This window comes from Archocentrus centrarchus, chromosome 11 (assembly GCF_007364275.1).
Source record: "Archocentrus centrarchus isolate MPI-CPG fArcCen1 chromosome 11, fArcCen1, whole genome shotgun sequence".
Taxonomy (NCBI): Eukaryota; Metazoa; Chordata; class Actinopteri; order Cichliformes; family Cichlidae; genus Archocentrus; species Archocentrus centrarchus.
In genome coordinates, this window is record NC_044356.1 from 31,673,833 (window position 1) to 31,692,678 (window position 18,846).

Genomic DNA, 18,846 nt, shown 5'->3' on the forward strand with positions numbered 1-18,846 from the left:
CAGTCCGCGGCTCGCGGTCCTGCTGTGAGAACCACCGCGTGATTGGCCCAGAGCTGTGCCCTGTGACACCTGACCGCCCATTGGCTGCGGTGTGTCGAGACACTGACGCGCACGTCGTCTCCCGGCTATTGTTATTGTAGCGTGCGCGAGAAGAACGGGCAAGATGCACTAGGAGACAGTGGGTCTGATAAAGGGATGAAACAACTGAGAAACATCAAGCTAGCGCAGTGGACCCGTTGAAAAATAAACAGTGGCTTCATCCACTGCAGGAATTCAGAGAATAATTACTCCTGTGAACACAGCGAGCCACACAGATTTGACAGAAAGGGCTATAAACACAAACAGCAGCTCTGGGCAGCAGACACAACACGCAGAGCTGTCGGAGTGCAACACTTGAGGCAATTGTCGGATAGCTTGGCGATCGTTCTGTCCAAGTTCTCCCCTACTTTGGCTGATGTGTAAGTAGAAACAATTTCTCCATCTTTTTTTTCTCTTTTCCGGCAGTGTTGTTACCGAATCAAAAGCCGAGAATGTGAGGGAGAGTCACGTTAGCTTGCTAAATTGTTGCTCACTGTAACTCGCTTTTAATCTGCAACAATTGCTTTTTCTGCTGTCCCCGTCTCCCAGTTTTATGCTGACCTGTGTTGTATCCTCGGTTTTCCGGTCCCGCTGTTCAAATACGTCCTGTTTCTTATTGGTTAAAGTTTAAGTGGAAATTGTAAATACCCTTTATGTTTATATCTATTTTACATCAGCTGGACATGTTGAGACAGCAGACTTCGTTAACCAAAGCGGGATGTCGCGGACTGGAATGAATGGCCTGGAAGCTGTTCAGGTTGTAGTAGGTAGATAGGTGACAGTCCGTTTGGCTTGGCCATACCCACGAAGTTGTCATTTAACGTGTGCGGTATCGAATAGTTTTTACAGATCGGCTCCTGTTTCATGAACAGTGTGTTTAGGGAGGCATGTGTGCGGTCACTACAAGCAGAGGCTGCCCTTGTTCCACATGAGTTCTGCTGTAGTAAAAGGCCACGGTGTACAGCAACTTAGCTGTGTTTTCCACGTGATTCGAAACTGCAGACCGCACTGTACAGGTTTTTTTTTTTGTAATTGTAAACTTCATTTGTAAAACAATTGGAAGAAGATTTAAAAGTTCAGATAGGCCTCTGCAAAGAAACTACATGTATTCACAAAACTGTACTGTACAATTTTGAAGTGTGAGCCTTGAGAATCTACCTATATGTGGTAAATATAGTACATACTATATTACTACATTTTGTTACAAAATGCAGCATAGCATCTTATGCTACGTTTTACTCTACTTTGGTTCAGTTCAGTTTGTAAAGTTGTAGTTTTCATTTAACCACATTCCCTAAGTACTTGTTGATTATAGCAGGTAGAAATTAGTGACTTTTTTCTTTTAATAAAGTTCAATGAAAGAGGTTCATCTCTTCGTTGTCTTTCAGTGTTGACTTGCACTAGGGACAAAATGTGACCACATCCTTGTCTCTGCTCTGCATCTGCATTATCCACAATACAGACTTACTTTAAATGCATTATTACTATGATGTTCATTGTAGTAAATGACTGCTGGAGGTCTGGCTCCATGACATAGAGGTTAACATATTCTTATTCACATTCACATTTGTGAATGATCCCCAGTTCAGGACCGGGAGGAAACACAAACCCAGCCTCAGTGGGTCACAAGCCAGTGTATTCCTAGTGCCGGTCCCAAGACTGGATAAATGGGGAGGGGTGTGACAGGAAGGGCATCTGGTGTATCCAGTGGCAGATCCAGCCACTGTGGTGACCTTATTTTCTTTGCCTTTAATAACTGTTGGATATGTACACTCACTAGCATCCACCAAGTCCTGTTCTTCTTGGTCCACTAACAGGGAACGATTCAGAGCTGGGCCATCATGATGCCAGTGAACTTTCTGGTCACTCATTGGCGGACCAACTTAACACCAGGTAAGCAAGGCAGCAAACATGCCTGACAGCAGGTTTTCCCTGTCATCACTTTCAAATTAGGAAGACTCGTGTCAAACTGGTCTGAGTGGGTGAATCACATTAGCTGGTCTGGCACCACAACGTGTTGTTGAGGGTTCTTTGGTGTTTGATAGTGTGACCAGTTTCTGCAATAACTAGTATCCAACTTGAAAATGAAACTGGAAACTGGACTGGAATGTAATCTATTGGGGGGACAGAGCTGTCTGTGCCACCAGCCATATCTCTGGTGCTGAAAAACTATAAAGGAGTTTTAAAAAAGGAAATAAAGAACCAGGCACGTGTTAATACTTAATTATGTCTGTTAATAAAAGTAGGCTGATACGCCGTTTGCTCTTGCTGTTGTCACTCTTGTTAACTGACAAAAGTGATGTCACAACTGCTCGCACTTTGGCGTTATTTCAGCTCGTCACGTACCTCTTGATTGAAGTGTACTTCAGCATGCCCATTTTTATACCTAGGCCCCGATTTTCAGTCACATCTTGATGATTTGATTTCAAATCCACTGTGTGTACAGAGGCAAAATTACAAAAACAAAAGTGTCATCGTCCAAAAACTTATCGACCTAACTGTAATACAAATACCATGGCTTTGGGTATATGCTGATACTAAATACTGATCACCTACCAGTTTTAAAGTAATAAACTGTATTCGTCACTGTGTGAAAGAGACTGATAATTTTTCTTCATGTGGAAGACAACATCGGGCTCCATTTGAACTTTGCTGATTTTGTAAAATAAATGTACCAAATGAATCCATGAATATAAATTTAATGCACTGATATTTTTTATCAAAATAAAAACAGCCAATTGTATTTGCATTATTCACAGTATCATTAAAGTTCATGACATCATGTTGTTACTGTAACGAGTGTTACTGGGAAACATGATGAAATTAAGACTGTAGCAACAGGGAATAACTCAAGAACGATGTCACCTAGGATGTTCAAATTCATTCCGTAGATGCAGCTACCAAAAACCCTGGACAAGCTTGAATCTCGGTGACCTTGACCTCAAGGTAAAGGTCAGAGGTCAAGTTTTCTGAAAACCTTGTGAATGTGATAACTGGAGAACGATGTCACCTTGTATTTTCAAATTGATAGAAATCTCGGCCGATTTGGTTCTTACCATCATAATGCCAATCACAGAAAGTGACAGAATTCTCAGTGGTTTCTTTTTATTATAATTTTAGCATTTCTCCAGCAAGAAATGCTGTTGCTGTAACAGCCATGAAATGCCTCCAAACTACTGTCACCTCCCTGTTAACTTTCTCCATGATATATTATCTCTTTCCCTTACTGATACCTGATCTGATGCATCCCTAAAATAAACTGCAGGGTCCCCTCTTCTGTCCTACAGTGTGTGTAGCTGCACATGCCTGTGCCACCGCACCGGTAGCAATTAGAGTTACGGCGGGTGGATAGTGCTACATGAATCAAACAGTGAGGAGAACTGAGGTTTGACCAAGAGGCCAGACAACAGTTTTCAGTGGAAGAGCCTGCAGTGTCCTAGCCCAGAGGTGGCACATCAAATCAAGAGCATGATTGGGACCGTGCTCATTGTTTTTTCTTTGTGTTTCTTTTGTTTTGTTTTTTGTTTGTGTGTTTTTTTTCCATGGTATTGTGAAGCATTAATTTGTCCCCCTGCGTCTGACTGCTGGCAATGCCTTCAGTTCTGTTATAATTCCCTGAGCTCTCTGAGGGAGACCATTTGCCACAACTGATCTGAAAAGTCATGCACGCGTCTGAATGCATTGAAAAGGAAGGAGGATTTTGGGCCCACCAACACAATTATCATGTACCACAATTCAGACTCACCTTTTTTGGCTTCTTGTGGCATTGTCCTCTTCCCAAAATCGACATGACAAGGGTCGCTCTTTTGACAAAGTGGCGTAGATCCAATGTGTAGCGCAAATGCATATCTACGGGAACGGGCTTGGGGAGAAAATCCCAAGCATCCCCTTGAAGGGGATGGTAGTTAAATTAAATCTTTTATGGTAGTTAAGGGGATGGTAGCCAAAGTTAAATCTGGTATAGTTTTAGTTTATTATAAAAGCAGCAAATATGCATCATGAGAGAGGTTGCTGTTGCTGAAAACGTGTCCCTTATTCTAGTATATCTGCCAGTATAAGTTGGCCAGAGTGGATTTAGTGTTTATTACATGGTTATTAAGCAGAACAAATGTTCATCTTCTGTTCTGTGACAGCACCATCATGTCAGTGAACCCACCGAGCAGCAATGATGCCTGCCTCAGCATTGTCCACAGCCTCATGTGCCACCGGCAGGGAGGAGAGAATGAGGGCTTTGCTAAGCGTGCTATTGAGAGTCTGGTAAAGAAGCTAAAGGAGAAGAAGGACGAGCTGGACTCGCTTATCACTGCCATCACCACCAATGGTGTTCATCCCAGCAAGTGCGTCACCATCCAGAGGACTCTGGATGGGCGGCTACAGGTCGGTCCACCGCCATCATGAAGGGCATTGCTTGCGCTGCTTTGACCTTTCTGTGCATGATACATAGGCATGTCAATGATTTCACTTTTGTATTTCATATTTAGAAATTTCATAGGGGGAGTTGGGATTATTGTGGTCAATATTCAATTGAAATGTAATTCTGTACACAATGATTAGTGCTTTGAGGTTTATTTGTGCAAGAATAATTATGTTAAAGATGCAGCGCTGACGGTGCAATTTCAGGGTCAATATCTTTAGATTATTTGAATATTCACTGTTGTATTAATCACATGCAGTATTCAGGCATACACAATGATGACACAAAACAACAAAAATGTTAATACAGTGACACAAACTGCCAAAAGCCTGAAGTCATTGTGCAACATCACACTCCCTCTTTGTATCTTATTCACTTTCTCTGGCTCCCTCTGCTTTGGGGAATAATCCCACATTTGCACTTCCTGCTTGATTTGTTTTGTTTTGACTGTGATAGCTGTCAAACTGTGGTGTGAATGAAGCATCTAGACTAAGAAGAACTAAAAACGATTGCCTCCGTCTGCATACCAATTACCTGTAGACTGTAGTATCATTTTAAAACCTGACATTTCTGAGAAACTGAGAGAAAACTGTCAGAAAATTGTCTATTTCTTTTGTATATTGTATATCTTTTTATATACTCACAATTACACCTGTTCAACTGCACATTAATGCAAACTTTCTAATCAGCCAATCACATGGCAGGAACTCTGTGTGTTTAGACATGTAGACGTGGTCGAGATGACCTTCAAATCAAGCATTAGAATTGGGGAAAAATAAAAAGGGATTTAAGGGACTTTGAATGGCTGTTGGTGTCAGATAGGCTAGTTCAAAACTATTATTGTTGGGCCTTGAGGCGACTGTTGTTGTTATTTTGCGCTATATGAATAAATAAATTAAACAAATTGAAAAACTGCTAGGATTTTATATGATTTCCCTGCACAACCGTCTCTACGGTTTACAGAGGAACAAAGACAAAAACATCCAGTTAGTGGCAGTTCTCTTGTTGATGCCAGAGGTCAGATGAGAATGGCCGGACCGCTTCAAGCTGGCAGGAAGGCAACAGCAACTCAAGTTACTGCACGTTACAACCAAAGTATGCAGAAGAGCATCTCCGAATTTGCACCACGTTGAACAGGTTGGCAGCAGAAAACCACACCAGATTGCCACTCCTCATGGCCTCACCAAAATGGGACAGGAGAAGGTTGGGAAAACATCTGCTCCGATGAGTCTCGAATTCTGCTGCAGCTTTTGTTTTTTGGGTTAGAATTGGGCATAAACAGCATGCAAGCATGGATCCACCCTGCTGTATATAAGTGGTTCAGGCTGGTGGTGGTGGTGTTGGTGTTTGGTCATGTGCGGGATATTTTCTTGGCACACTTTGGGTCCAGTTGAGCATTGTTTAAATGAGTATTGTTGCTGACCATGTCCATCCATGAGGTTTTTGGATTAGATTAAGGTAACGGTACAGGAAGTGTTGTAATGAAGCTTTGCTGTCTCTTTAGGTGGCAGGGAGGAAAGGGTTCCCTCATGTGATTTACGCACGGCTGTGGCGTTGGCCCGACCTCCACAAGAACGAACTTAAGCATGTCAAATTCTGCCAGTATGCTTTTGACCTCAAGTATGACAGTGTGTGTGTCAACCCCTACCATTATGAGAGGGTGGTGTCACCAGGCATCGGTAGGTCAACTTCATACCTCAACATCTCTTATATGCATTCCATGGGTCTTAGTCACCTTACTTATAGTAACTAATTTTAAGTAAGTTCAGTTCTAAGTTCAGAAAGCTCTTGTCCTGTTGCAAGCATGTTACTGACCTTTCATTTTCTGTATGATGTCTTCAGTCAAAATTTCTCTCATTCTGTCTCTGTTCTCTGAAAGTTGGTCTCAGCCTTCAAAATGCAGGTGAGTTCTACTTTACAGAAATACAGCATGATCTTATTTAGGAAACTACAAAAACCTTTCCCAAATCTCATATATATATATATTTGTGTGTGTGTGTGTTTTAGAAATGATCCCCCTATCACATGAAGTTAGCAAATTCTCTGTAGTCCTCAAATGTTTGTGGTCACCAGCAACACAAACAACAGATAATAATAATAACAAATAATATTACCAGGTAGCCACATGCTAACGTCCATCCTCTCATCATCCATTTCGCTCTTCTAAAGGATTTAAACTTCTAAACATGTTCTGTGGGTTTCTGTGCTGCGTAGCCAACCAAACCCTCCTGATTCTGCCCCACAGTGCTTTCCGAACCTCTGCTTAGAAATGGGTGTGTGACCTGTTTAACGCTCAAGCAGTAAAGAGTAGAAAAAAGTGCAGAGAACTCCAAAAACTTCCTGAAATGCTGGACTAATATGACCCCAGGATATCTGTGTTTGACATGAAGTCATTTGTGGTGAAATTTGTCTCATCATATTTAGGATTACAGATAACTTTGGCAAGTATTACAACTTTTAAAGCATGAACGTGGACATTTTTCTTAGTCAATATAATTATTAATGAATTTATTGAACAGTCATGTTGCATGACAAAAATGCACGTGTCCACTATCATGAGTAAATCATGAGACATTCTGTTGTCATAAGACCAAATATGCACTGCTCAAAAAAAAGGAAAGGAACACGTTTTAATCAGAGTTTAGCATCAAGCCCATTAAACTTCTGGGATATTGATCGGGTCAGTTCAGCAGCAGAGGAGGTTGTTAATCAGTTTCAGCTGCTTTGATATTCATGAAATTAACAACAGGTGCACTAGAGGGGCAACACTGAGACAACCCCCCCAACCAGGAATGGTTTTACAGGTGGAGGCCACCGACATTTTTCCCCTCCTCATCTTTTCTGACTGTTTCTTAAATTAGTCTTGCATTTGGCTAGGGTCAGTGTCACTACTGCTAGCATGAGGTGATACCTGGACCCTACAGAGGCTGTACAAGTAGTCCAACTACTCCAGGATGTCACTTTCCGTGAAAAACTTAGAACAGCTCAGATCAAATCAGAATGCACAAAATATTTTTATTTGTGCATTTTAAAGCAACTGGTTTGAGTTTCAAGCCGCTTTTTCACTTGTTACACAAAAGCATGACAAATGAGACTTTGTACTGAAGAAAAAAGACCCCTGTGGGGTCTACCTTAATGAACAGGACTTCACATCAAACTAAATAACTAAAATTGTAATTTCTGTTAGAATGTTAATTAAATGCACAGCAGTGGTATAAAATGGCTTTTGCTATGTAAATCCTCTGATTACATGTTATAGTTTGATATAAACTCTCTTCCACACTAATATATCCATCAGCATTAGATGCAAATCAGTGCTGTGATCCTTCCATGCGACCTGACCTTCTCCTGCCTCCTGCAGCAGCACCAGGAGGACTAATCAAGGAAGAATACATCCCTGACTGTATACAGATGGACCTTCCACCTGGCATGCCTCTGTCTGACCACCAAGCGGCTCCAGACCACTACAGTCCACTTCTGCCTCCCTCACAACTGTCCTCTGAACCCCACGGCCCCTCACCTGTTACCAGATATCCTAACTTGCCTGTCTCACCCAAAGGTCAGCTCATCATTATTCATCACCGTTTCACCATTGTCTTTTTTTATGGTTGGCCAGAGAACATTTTTGGCAGGAAAAAAATATTCTGCAAGCTGGGAGAGACTGCTCCATCCTTATATTGAGGGAGTGACGAGGCCTCTGGGATGCAGTCAGATAGACAAAACGAATTAATGAGCTGCAGTGCACAAATATAAGTCACATGATGTAGGACAGACCTGATGTGCCCCTTTGTTTGTCTTCCAGTGCCTGCCTCTGGCTCCATGCTGCCACTGCAGGGCAGTCATGGTGATGGCCGCCTCCAAACTCCATCGCCACAGGCTCAAGTTGTCCAACCACGACCTCCAACCCCGCCCCAGGTTGCCTCTCAGCAGCAGGCTGCCCAGCATCCCTCACAGCACACCCACTCACAGCAACCCCCTCTACCACCCTCTCATTTGAACAGACAGAATGGATACAGCAGCAATAAACAGTCTCAGACTCAGCCTGCGTTCCACAGTGAGCTCCCATATTTGTACTAACTTAAATACTTATGCTATGTGGACAGAAGGATTGGGCCACACTTTGTACATAAAATCAAGCACCCAGCCATGCAGTTTGCTTTGTGCAAGAACGGGTCATTCTAACGGGCTCACCGAGTTTGAGCGTGGTACTGTAATAGGATGCCACTGTGGCAACAAGTCCATTTGTTTCTCCCCTCCTAAATATTCCACAATCAGCTAAGTGGGATTATTGCAAAGTGGAAGCATTTAGGAGCCACAGCGACTTAGCCACAAAGGGTCAGACCACATAAAGCTACAGAGTGTGGTCACACAATTTTGAGGTGCATAGTATGTAAAAGTCTCAGTAAGTCGGTAACTGCAAAGTTCCAAACCTCCACTGGCAGTAAAATCAGTACAAACACTGTGCACCAGGTTCTTCATGGTATATGTTGGTATATGTAGGTGGCCCAGTTCATTTGTTTGTATAGTGCATATGGATATTCAGTATTTGTATTTATTTTCATGGTATAGCAGTTAGAACATTTGCTTGGCAAGCAAAAGGCTGCTGGTTTGATTCCAACCAGAGACACAAATCCCCTTTGGGGCTGCAACATGCAGCGCTACCCGCTGTGATGACCCCTTGTGGCAAAGGGAGCAGCTGAAAGTAGCTTTCTTTTTTTTCTAAGGTATGGATACAAATTTCTAATAGTTAAAAAAAATTATAAATAATAGTAATGACAATTATTGTTATTAATAAAAATACCAAAAAAAAGATTGTTTTCATACACGTAGATTAATTTGGTCCAAATCAAGAAAAATAAAGCATCTAAGCTCTTAGCTAATTCAGATATTTACGCTAAGTGACACTAAAGAACCACAAAAGAGCCTATTTTTAAGTCCACACCGTGTTAATAATCCACATTAACTGGACAAACAGACAAGGGTTTGTTTTATTTTCAATATGATAAGCTTAGATGTATCATCAAACGTATCATTTGATGAAAAATGTTTCCAGTAATCTAGTGGAGCATGTCCTTTTGTACAGTATAACAGTGAGTTTTATTTTAGTTGCCTGTTAATGGTGTCATATCCTCAGTACTCATGAGGGCCAGCGAGCTATTGCTAAACCACTACAGCAACATTTCAAATGGTAATAAAGTTGCTTTTGCCAGTTAGCTGTAACTGGCGAGTCCTTCATGCCAGTTACATCAGCTCTGTTGGTAGTCAGCTTATCTAATGCTAAGTTAGCCGTTGGCAAAAGCTTGTGGTTTTTGTGGTTCACCTGTACTTTTCCCAATGGGATAAGTCAAGGTCTATTAGCCACACTCAATATGAGACATGTTTATATATATATATATATATATATATATATATATATATATATATATATATATATACTCACAAGGGTCAGACAGGTTCTACAGAACCTGTAGAACTTTCCATCTTTGAGCCACTGTGAATATTTGGTGAAGGATAATAAATATATGAAATGAAATCTAAATATGTTGGTTTGTATTGTGTGACATTTTCAAAAACACTTCTAAAAACTGGCCTCTCAAGAAGATGCAAACCCACTTTGTCTCTTTTTTTGTTTTCATATAAAAACTCCATGTTCGTGTTCATGTGGTCGAAGAGTGTTCAGTACCTTATTGAGTGATTCCATTTGTACACATTAATTTGAAATTTGCACAGATGATTTTGAAATTTGCACACAGGTACACTAATTAGATTTTGTTTTCCTGGAATGCAGCTGTTTGGACAGGCAGCAGCACGGCCTCCTACACTCCCATAGGACCCCAGCAGAATGGGCGCGGTCACCAACAGCCTCCTCTGCATCTTCCAAACCATCACTGTAAGAAATGCTGCAAAATGTGTCTTTGGTCTATTAATATTAATCTAAATCTAAATATTTTTATAGTGAATATTTAAACAGCAGTTTTTTCTTCCACCCTTACCAAAACTGTAAGCGTAATAACCTGCAAGGACGTCTGCACTGCTAAGATTATTCATACTCGGCAAACTAATCTGAGATTGCGTGAAGCCATGAAAAGAATATAACCTGGCACATTTGGAACGGTAAAATTACATCTGAAATCACTCTTCTTGGCCTTGTTCTTGCGTGTCTGTTGCTTCTTTCCCATCATCCAGCGGTTGCATGCAGTTTTCTTCCTCTGCCTCTCAAATTGATTCCATCAGTTGTTGGTATCAGCATTCTACTCACCTACACAGCCTGAGCATGCTCAGCTGGTTTATATTGGTTTCATCCAACGCAGTCTCTAGGCAGTTTGTGAGATAGGCATGACTTTTAATCTATAATAATAATAATAATATGCATGACTTTCTCAGTCGCTCGCATTGTTGTGGATGAATTTTGATCCACTATAAGGTTGCTTCAGTTTTGTGGGCATTAGTTTTTGAACAGCTCTCTTGAGGCCCTGTATTTCAGTCTGTTTGAGGTCTGGACTTTTACCGGGCTAATGAAACACCTTGATTCTTTTCTTTTTCAGTCGCACTTTTGTAGATTTGTGGCTGTCTTTGGATTATTGTCCTGTTACATGACAGTTTTGGACCGACAGCCTCACATTTGATTCTAGAATATTTCGGTGAACAGAGGAGCTCCCAGTAGGTTCAATGACTGTAAGGTGCTCCGGGTTCTGTGGCTGAAAAACAAGCCCAAACCGTCTTCCCTCCACCACTGGGCTTGAAAGTTGTTTTTGCTGACATGTTGCGTTTGGTTCTGTGCACTGTGACCAAACATCGCCACCTTGGGACTCACCTGTCCAAAGGACTTGCAGAAATCTTTGAAGTGTTTGTTCAGATGCGATTTTGCAAACCGAAGCTGCGCTGCGATGTTCTTTTTAGAAGAAGAGGCTTTCACCCGGAAGTGTTTCCAAAAAAAGCTGCAGTTGTTCAGTCTTATTCTAATTGTCACATCCTGAACTTTAATATTTAACATGATAACTGAGGCCTGAGATGTAGCACTTTGGGCTTTTTTTTTTTAAGTTTCTTTGAGGATTACATGTGATAATGTTTTGTGTTACGGTATTAATGCGTGTGCACTCCCCAGACGCCCACACATCTTAACCTAAGGTCGAGCTTGGAAATGTTAGCGATGCTAAAACCTTACATTTGTTTTGTTTTTGTCCCACTCCGAGCTAATGTACTCATCCTTCTGCTTTTTAGGGTCTCAGCATCACAGCTCAACCTCGTTCGCTCCTTCTGTGTCCAATCATCCAGGTGAGAGACAATTCCAACTGATCTCATGGCTCTGTCTCAAATGTCATGTCGCATTTGACCTCTGACCTCGCTTTTACATTTCACATCTGACTTTCTTTCAAGCTCAAGTTACAGTCGATACCCAATAGCCATGGCCTACTCCTACATATTGTTTGTGTAATCAAAGTAAACATCTGTCATGCTGCCCTCGTCTGATTTTTGCTGCACTACAAACTTCTTAAAGTATGTTCACAAACATTTGTCTAACATCTAACATTTGTCTATTATAAACATGTTTGAGGTGTGCTCTCATTGCAGGACCAGAGTTTTGGTGCTCTGTTTCCTACTTTGAAATGGATGTTCAGGTGGGTGAGATGTTCAAGGTGCTCTCCAGCTGCCCTGTGGTGACTGTGGACGGTTACGTGGACCCATCAGGAGGTGATCGCTTCTGCCTCGGCCAGCTGAGTAACGTCCATCGCACAGATGCCAGTGAGAGAGCCAGGTGTGTTGATGAAGACAAGCAAATTGTTTCATGAATTTGTCTTTTTATATGAAACACGGTATGGATTAAGTCGTAAAGAAGAAGATGATTATGATTAAATCATTTTTTAATAACTATGCATTCAGTGTGTAGTCACAAGCAGCCATTTCCCAACAAAGTGCCTGTATTGTAAATACTGTGGCAAAGAACATCCCCCTCCCTGACCCAAAGTGACAATCAGTAAGGTTTCGTTATAGCTAGTAAACGTCACAGGTGAACTTTAACTGGGGTTGGTGGAAAGACTGGCCTGAACAGGCCAGCAGCTGGCCAGTCTGCTTACCCAGCATTCTCTGTCCATCGGTCATCGGTTATGTGGAACCCTGAGATACTTCTTGATCTCTACTAGACTGCACTCCTATGACTGTGATGAAGTTGCTTTTCTGTCCCTTAATGAGTAAAGCTTCCTTTGTTGATCTTCTGATGGAGGGGTCACATTCGGGCTGCTTGATTGAGCTATGGGTAAAATGTTTGGCTCAAGTGTTTTGAAGGTCCACACACCGTCCCCTTAGAAACCTCATGTATGGAAAGCTTGTCTAACAATCCGACTTCTGACACTTGTAACTTAGTTCTGATGCCATGTTTCCTGCTATCACAGTGCTACTGATTGAGTACAGTTGTACTGTAAACATGAGGCACAACCATATTTATAACAGGTAAATAATGTCTGCAAGTTGATTCACTTAAACAAGGCTTAAACAAGTACAATCTAGCCTCTGCACAGTGGATTTAACATTCAACTAATCGGCTTCAGTCTTATTGCTGACTGAGAAACACATTAGAGTCTGAACTTTTTGTGTGAATGCCCATCTGTCCATCCATCCATTCTCTGCTGCTTATCTGGGTCTTGGTCACTGGGGCAGCAGTCTAAGTAAGCACTCCTGGTGCCTCCCTCCAGCTCTTCAGGGGGGGACACCAAAGCATTTCCAGGCCAGCTGAGAGACATGATCTCCCCAGGGGAGATTATGAAACTCATCCTGGGGCTGTGCCTCCTCCCATTTGCTCAAAACATCTTAGTCTTAGTGTCTTAGTCAGATGCCCAAATGCTCTACCCAAATCACCAAGCTCCTCACTCTCTCTGCAAGGGAGAGACACTCAGATATTTCTGCTGCTAGTATCAGTGGTCTCATTCTTTAAGTCAATACCCACATCTGGTGACAACAGGTGGGTTTAGGAATGTAGCTCAGCCAGTAAACTGACAGTTTCGTGTTCACGCTCAGCTCTCTCTTCATCGTAATACCGTCCACACTACTACACGCACTGTTCCAATACATCTGTCAGTCTCTCGCTCGATTCTTCCTTCACTCATGCACAAGTCCCCAAGACTCTTGAACTTATCTGCCTGAGGCAGCAACTCATTCCCAACCCAGAGGGGGCAATCCACTCTTTTGTGGCAGAGAACCACGGCCTCAGACGTTTATACTTCTGTGTTAAATCTACACTGTAGGTACACTGTAACCGCAACCCCCTCTCAAACCTTATGCTGTAACCTGATGTGCGTGTTCCTGGAAATGTAACTACATCTTGTGTCAATTCAGCCTGCAATTATCGGATGGTCCTGTTCAGTACCGTGGATTCCTCCTGTGCATTTACGGCTACTTTTTTGCTTTTCGAATTTAATTGAGGTTTTTAATTTGGCAGTGAGAGAATAACAACCATCACCTCAGTATAAGGAATAATAATCATAGCCTCAATATAAGGACTCACATACAGTACCGGTCCAAACCTTTGGCTGGTACTGTATGTCAGCAAATTCCTGGAAGGAGGTTGTCAAAACTATAGGAATGGACGTGAGGGAATGTACAGAGTGGAGAAACTTGGGGGACAATTATGTTTATCATGGCTGACATCACATAAAACACTGGAACACACAAGGTAATTACCATCAAGCAGCAGGATTGGCCACTTACCAGGTTACATCGTAGGCACTACAAAGATTCACCACAAAAGTCTAAATTGGCCGTTAGAGGTGCCAATTCTCTTCCCAGCCTGTTCACACTTGGCCACAAACTGGAAGTTGTGAAGAGGTGGTAGAAGGCAGCCCTGCGGAAGTCCAGCACCCACTGGGAATGAGTCTGACTGTTGGCAGCGCAGACTAAGCTCTCACTGCAGTTGCTGCACAGCCAGGATGAAAACCACTTTGCTCTTTCTCAATCTGATGTTTTACTGATGGATGGAATATGTGGGAATATAGTTCGGAATAAAGAATTTGAAGAGATGGGTACCAATTTAGCTCACAGAGTGAGCAGGTGACCACATGCCACAAGACTGAATAAGCAGATAAAAAAATTCTTACACTGTTTTCCCTGCAGTAACAATCACATTTTCTACCTGTGTTCCAGGCTACACATCGGTAAAGGTGTGCAGCTGGAGTGCCGTGGCGAGGGGGATGTGTGGATGCGCTGTATGAGCGACCATGCTGTGTTTGTACAGAGCTACTACCTCGATCGGGAAGCAGGCCGAGCACCAGGTGATGCTGTGCACAAGATCTACCCTGGAGCCTACATCAAGGTATGAATCCAGCTCACTAACATCAATCACATGTTTTTATTTTAAACTATTTGTACAACGAGAATACCTGTGAGCAGCATTAAACTTTTAGGGCACACGATACATACATGAATGCTTTAAAAAACACTACAAACAGGCCAGTGAATGAGGTGCATGAACTGTTGTAAAGTAGTGTTCAAGAATGAGGTTTTCATGCCTCAGATTGTTTGCTGTTACAGTGTACACCAGTTGTGTCTTGGTCAGGTTTTTGACCTGCGGCAGTGCCACAGACAGATGCAGCAGCAGGCAGCGACGGCTCAAGCTGCAGCTGCTGCGCAGGCAGCTGCCGTCGCGGGGAATATTCCCGGCCCAGGCAGTGTCGGAGGCATCGCACCTGCAGTCAGTAAGTGTTGAGACCGGTTCTTGACATTCACAGTACACAAAATGCAAACTGTGGTGAAGTTAAAAGGATAAATGAATCTCTTGATGTGGAACCAGAACTTCTGGACACTTCCACATCGTCACCATAAAGAGCTTTATTCACTCATTCCACTCACTGAAGGTCACTCGGCTGAAAGCGGCCAAACAGCAACAGGTGGAAAAGTGGTAATAATGTTTCTGACCTCCCCTCTTGTTCACTGGCAGGTCTCTCTGCAGCAGCAGGCATTGGTGTGGATGACTTGAGGCGGCTGTGTATCTTGCGGCTCAGCTTTGTGAAAGGCTGGGGGCCTGACTACCCCCGGCAGAGCATTAAACACACCCCTTGCTGGGTGGAGGTCCACCTGCACCGTGCTCTGCAGCTTCTGGATGAGGTGTTGCACACTATGCCATTGACAGACCCGGGGCCTGCCAATTGAAGACCCTCGGCAGTCTGGATTCTTCGAACGTACACACACCAGACACACGTGGTTGATTTATTATTTTTTTTCTTCAGATAGATTTCTCAAACAAATCAATCAGAAACCATTGACAACCAATCATGCTTGTAGCAATCAGTGAATTCCTCACTCATGCGTTTTATCACGCACATACACACTGTAACCAAAAGGTCTGTTCAGACATATACGTGCTCATGTCTTTGGGATTTTTCTAACGCTTTAGTCTTAACAATCTAAAGTCAAGGCAGGGGAATGATGGCAAGATTTTGAGTTTCTTTCTTTCCCAAGATGTTTGAATGCACTGTAGAAATCCAGGGATTTGTTTCAGACATCCAGTTCTCCTATATGCAAGTTGGATTTCTTCTAATTGCAGGAGTGCTCTGCACATTCACTCATGGAATACAAACAGATGTTTAAAAATCCTGTTTTGGAGTCAAAAGCACTCCAGACAGGTAACCGCATACCTCTGGAAAATGCTGTCAGTATATTCACGCTGGATACAGTCAGCATTACACTCGTCTTTATGTCTCATTGACAACAGAGCTGATGTAAAAGTATGAATTAAGCAAGCTGGTGTTATTCCATCTGTGTGCTTGTACCGCGCTATTCACTCCATGTTGATTTAGGTGAAAACGGTTAGCGTTGATAGCTGGTTGGCCCCCTTATTACACTGACTATATATAGCTGTATTACTATATTATTTTTGTACCAAAAGACTAAAAAGCCAAAAACATTTAGCTTTAACACGGTGTTGTTGTACTTTGTAATGAAACAGTGCTATTCTGTGTGTAACCAAATGGTTGATGTAAATCACGAAAGCCAGATTACCTCATAAGTACAGTACAAAGTCACAGCACACTTTGTTCATCGGTGACAGGCTGACGTCAGTCTGTGACCGGGGTACCAAAACTAACAGAAGGTCCACTGACAGGATCCTGACGGCAACATTTAGTACAGTCTCACAGCAAAGCCGACTCATTAAGAGAGTAACTAACTCCTGACACACAGAGACAGAAACCCAGACAGAATGTTTGTATGGTCAGACCTGCGCCCGGCACCAGTCTGTACATTTGACACCAGTGCCTTTCTGTTCTCTGCTGTGACTGTCAGAGTACGATTCCCACGTGTATGCAGCAGTTGACTTGAACTCTGGCTGGTTCTGCTTTTGGCCATTTGAGAAAATGTGTAACTGTGTAACAATTTAGTAATTGACTACTCAAAGTGCTTTTATGCCATTACAAGCGACATTCACACATATATTGTTGCAGCACTTTATCACACTTAGAGCCACAGCTGCCCCGGGATCTTTGTAAAGCTCTCCTCACAAATTAGATTTAAAAGAAATTTGCTGTCTTGTAGAAACACCCTCCAAATTTTCATAGTTCGTCCTCACTGAGTCGGTTTGGTCTGCATTATCACTCAGACCGCTGAAGCCTCTCACCATCCTCAGCTCAAAATTAATGCACTTTTGTTCAAAAGTGGAGGGCTGTGGGTTTTATCCCTTATTTCTTAAATTACTAAATATGTGGAAGAAGTCACTTAATGGCCAGAACTGAGAGAATGGTCTGTAGCCACTCATATAGCACACACTCAAACAGCGCACCCTCTGCCTTTATTTCCTGCCCTAAAAAACACATATTATATTAAAAACAGTCTTGAAACAGTACAATTTAAAGGCAAAACTCAGCACCCCTGCTTGTACTGCATATGCGAGTGCAGCTGACTGATGGAGGAGGATAACGCCGCAGAGTTCGAGTACACGGCTCACAACACGGTGGCTTTCTTCTTGGCGAGTTTAGAGAGAAATCTGCTTTCTTGTGACTTGACTAAAATTTTGGAGAACATGTTAACTGTATTATATGGGAATGTTGTATGTTGATCTAGATCTAAATGTGAATAAATGTACCAACCAGTTTATCTGTAGAGATACTCGGACACTGTGGAATCTGAGAAACATTTTGTTGTCTGATTCAGCTGCTTTACAGTGATCAGCCATTAACATATGCATATTTGTTCTGTGTGCCTTTTGTTGTAGTAGACGCACCAACACTGGATTGTACGAATACACTATGAAGATCGATGTTGCACATTGTGAACTGGTTTCTCAGCTGTTAAAACCCTTTGATGATATTCTGTGGCTCCCTCAGGTTTCAGTGTAGCTCTGTGAAGATATTACAAGGTGTGCGAGAGATCAGAGGTCTTATTAACAAATAACTCTTTGTACATGAGTAGTGTTATTTATTGCCTTAGTCTTTGGTGAGTAAAATATATCAAAGTATGCTTGCCACTACTTTCATTTTAGCAGGAACAATATAAGCATGTCATAAACATCTGTTTCCTTCTGCTCACGTTCCCACAGGGATGTTCAAGTGTTAAAGTAGGCTTTACGGGAAACTCATCATCATCATCATCACGTTATCCAGATCTTTCTACAATCAATCACTTTCATGACGTGTCTACCAAAGCACCTGTAGATTGCTACTGTCTGGTTATTCATAACTATTAATCATGTACTTTTCCATGTGAAGTGCAGGAATTACAGTTGGTATTGATTAAAATGAAAAAAAGATATTTCGAGGCTTCCTGGGCTTTATTTTCACTCCTGCCAAACAGTCATTACTGTGGTGTACTTAATGGAAACATTTGCATATAGATTGCTCACCTGTAGACAGCGGTCTAAGTGAACCTTTAAGTGAATGCTGCACGCTCACTTAAAGGACCGTCTCAACATCGTCTTTATTTCACCCTTATTAATACTGAATTACACAGGAAACAGTAATTAGTAAGAAACTAGAAAGTGATTTAGCGTTCCCCATATTATCCATGATGTTTTCTTCAAAAGTTCTCAAACTTCTGTTAAGCCCCTCATGCTCCCCTTTGGCGCCGTCTAGTGGTGGTTGTGAATAGCAGTATTGGCAAGGAAGCAGTGGGGTGTGGTTAGGAGTTAAAATATAACCACAAAAAGAGCTTCATGTGTAAGTCGCTATTTTCAGTTATATCAGCATGTTTCAGGAACTTGAAGATAAAGGAAGCGAAATATGCCAAAATCCCATTTAGTTTTTTTTTGTTGAAGAAAATAGGTCCTAATCGTGAGACTGTATTATTACTGTTGTTCTTAATAATATTAATAATTTATCGATTTGATTGCAAAATTCAGCCGCAGGTGGCAGCAGCGGACCTTTGTTGGTTTGCCA

The 18,846-nt window shown here is 42.1% G+C and overlaps 1 protein-coding gene across 2 annotated transcripts; it reads left to right on the forward strand.

The window, feature by feature from the left end:
- Positions 1-152: 152 nt before the first annotated feature.
- Positions 153-18,223, forward strand: smad10a (SMAD family member 10a). Of its 2 annotated transcripts, XR_004020576.1 has the most exons (14): positions 153-458; positions 1,896-1,971; positions 4,212-4,455; positions 5,997-6,171; positions 6,372-6,395; positions 7,854-8,051; positions 8,295-8,546; positions 10,281-10,382; positions 11,714-11,767; positions 12,065-12,248; positions 14,627-14,795; positions 15,039-15,177; positions 15,420-17,831; positions 18,012-18,223. XR_004020576.1 is itself a non-coding variant. In XM_030741230.1 (13 exons), the coding sequence occupies exons 1-13, from the start codon at positions 455-457 to the stop codon at positions 15,629-15,631; spliced, it is 1,833 nt and encodes a 610-aa protein (XP_030597090.1). In that variant the 5' UTR covers positions 153-454; the 3' UTR covers positions 15,632-18,223. The 2 variants fall into 2 exon arrangements, 1 of the variants encoding a protein (XP_030597090.1); XM_030741230.1 differs by having other exon boundaries at positions 15,420-18,223.
- The last annotated feature ends 623 nt before the right edge of the window (positions 18,224-18,846 follow it).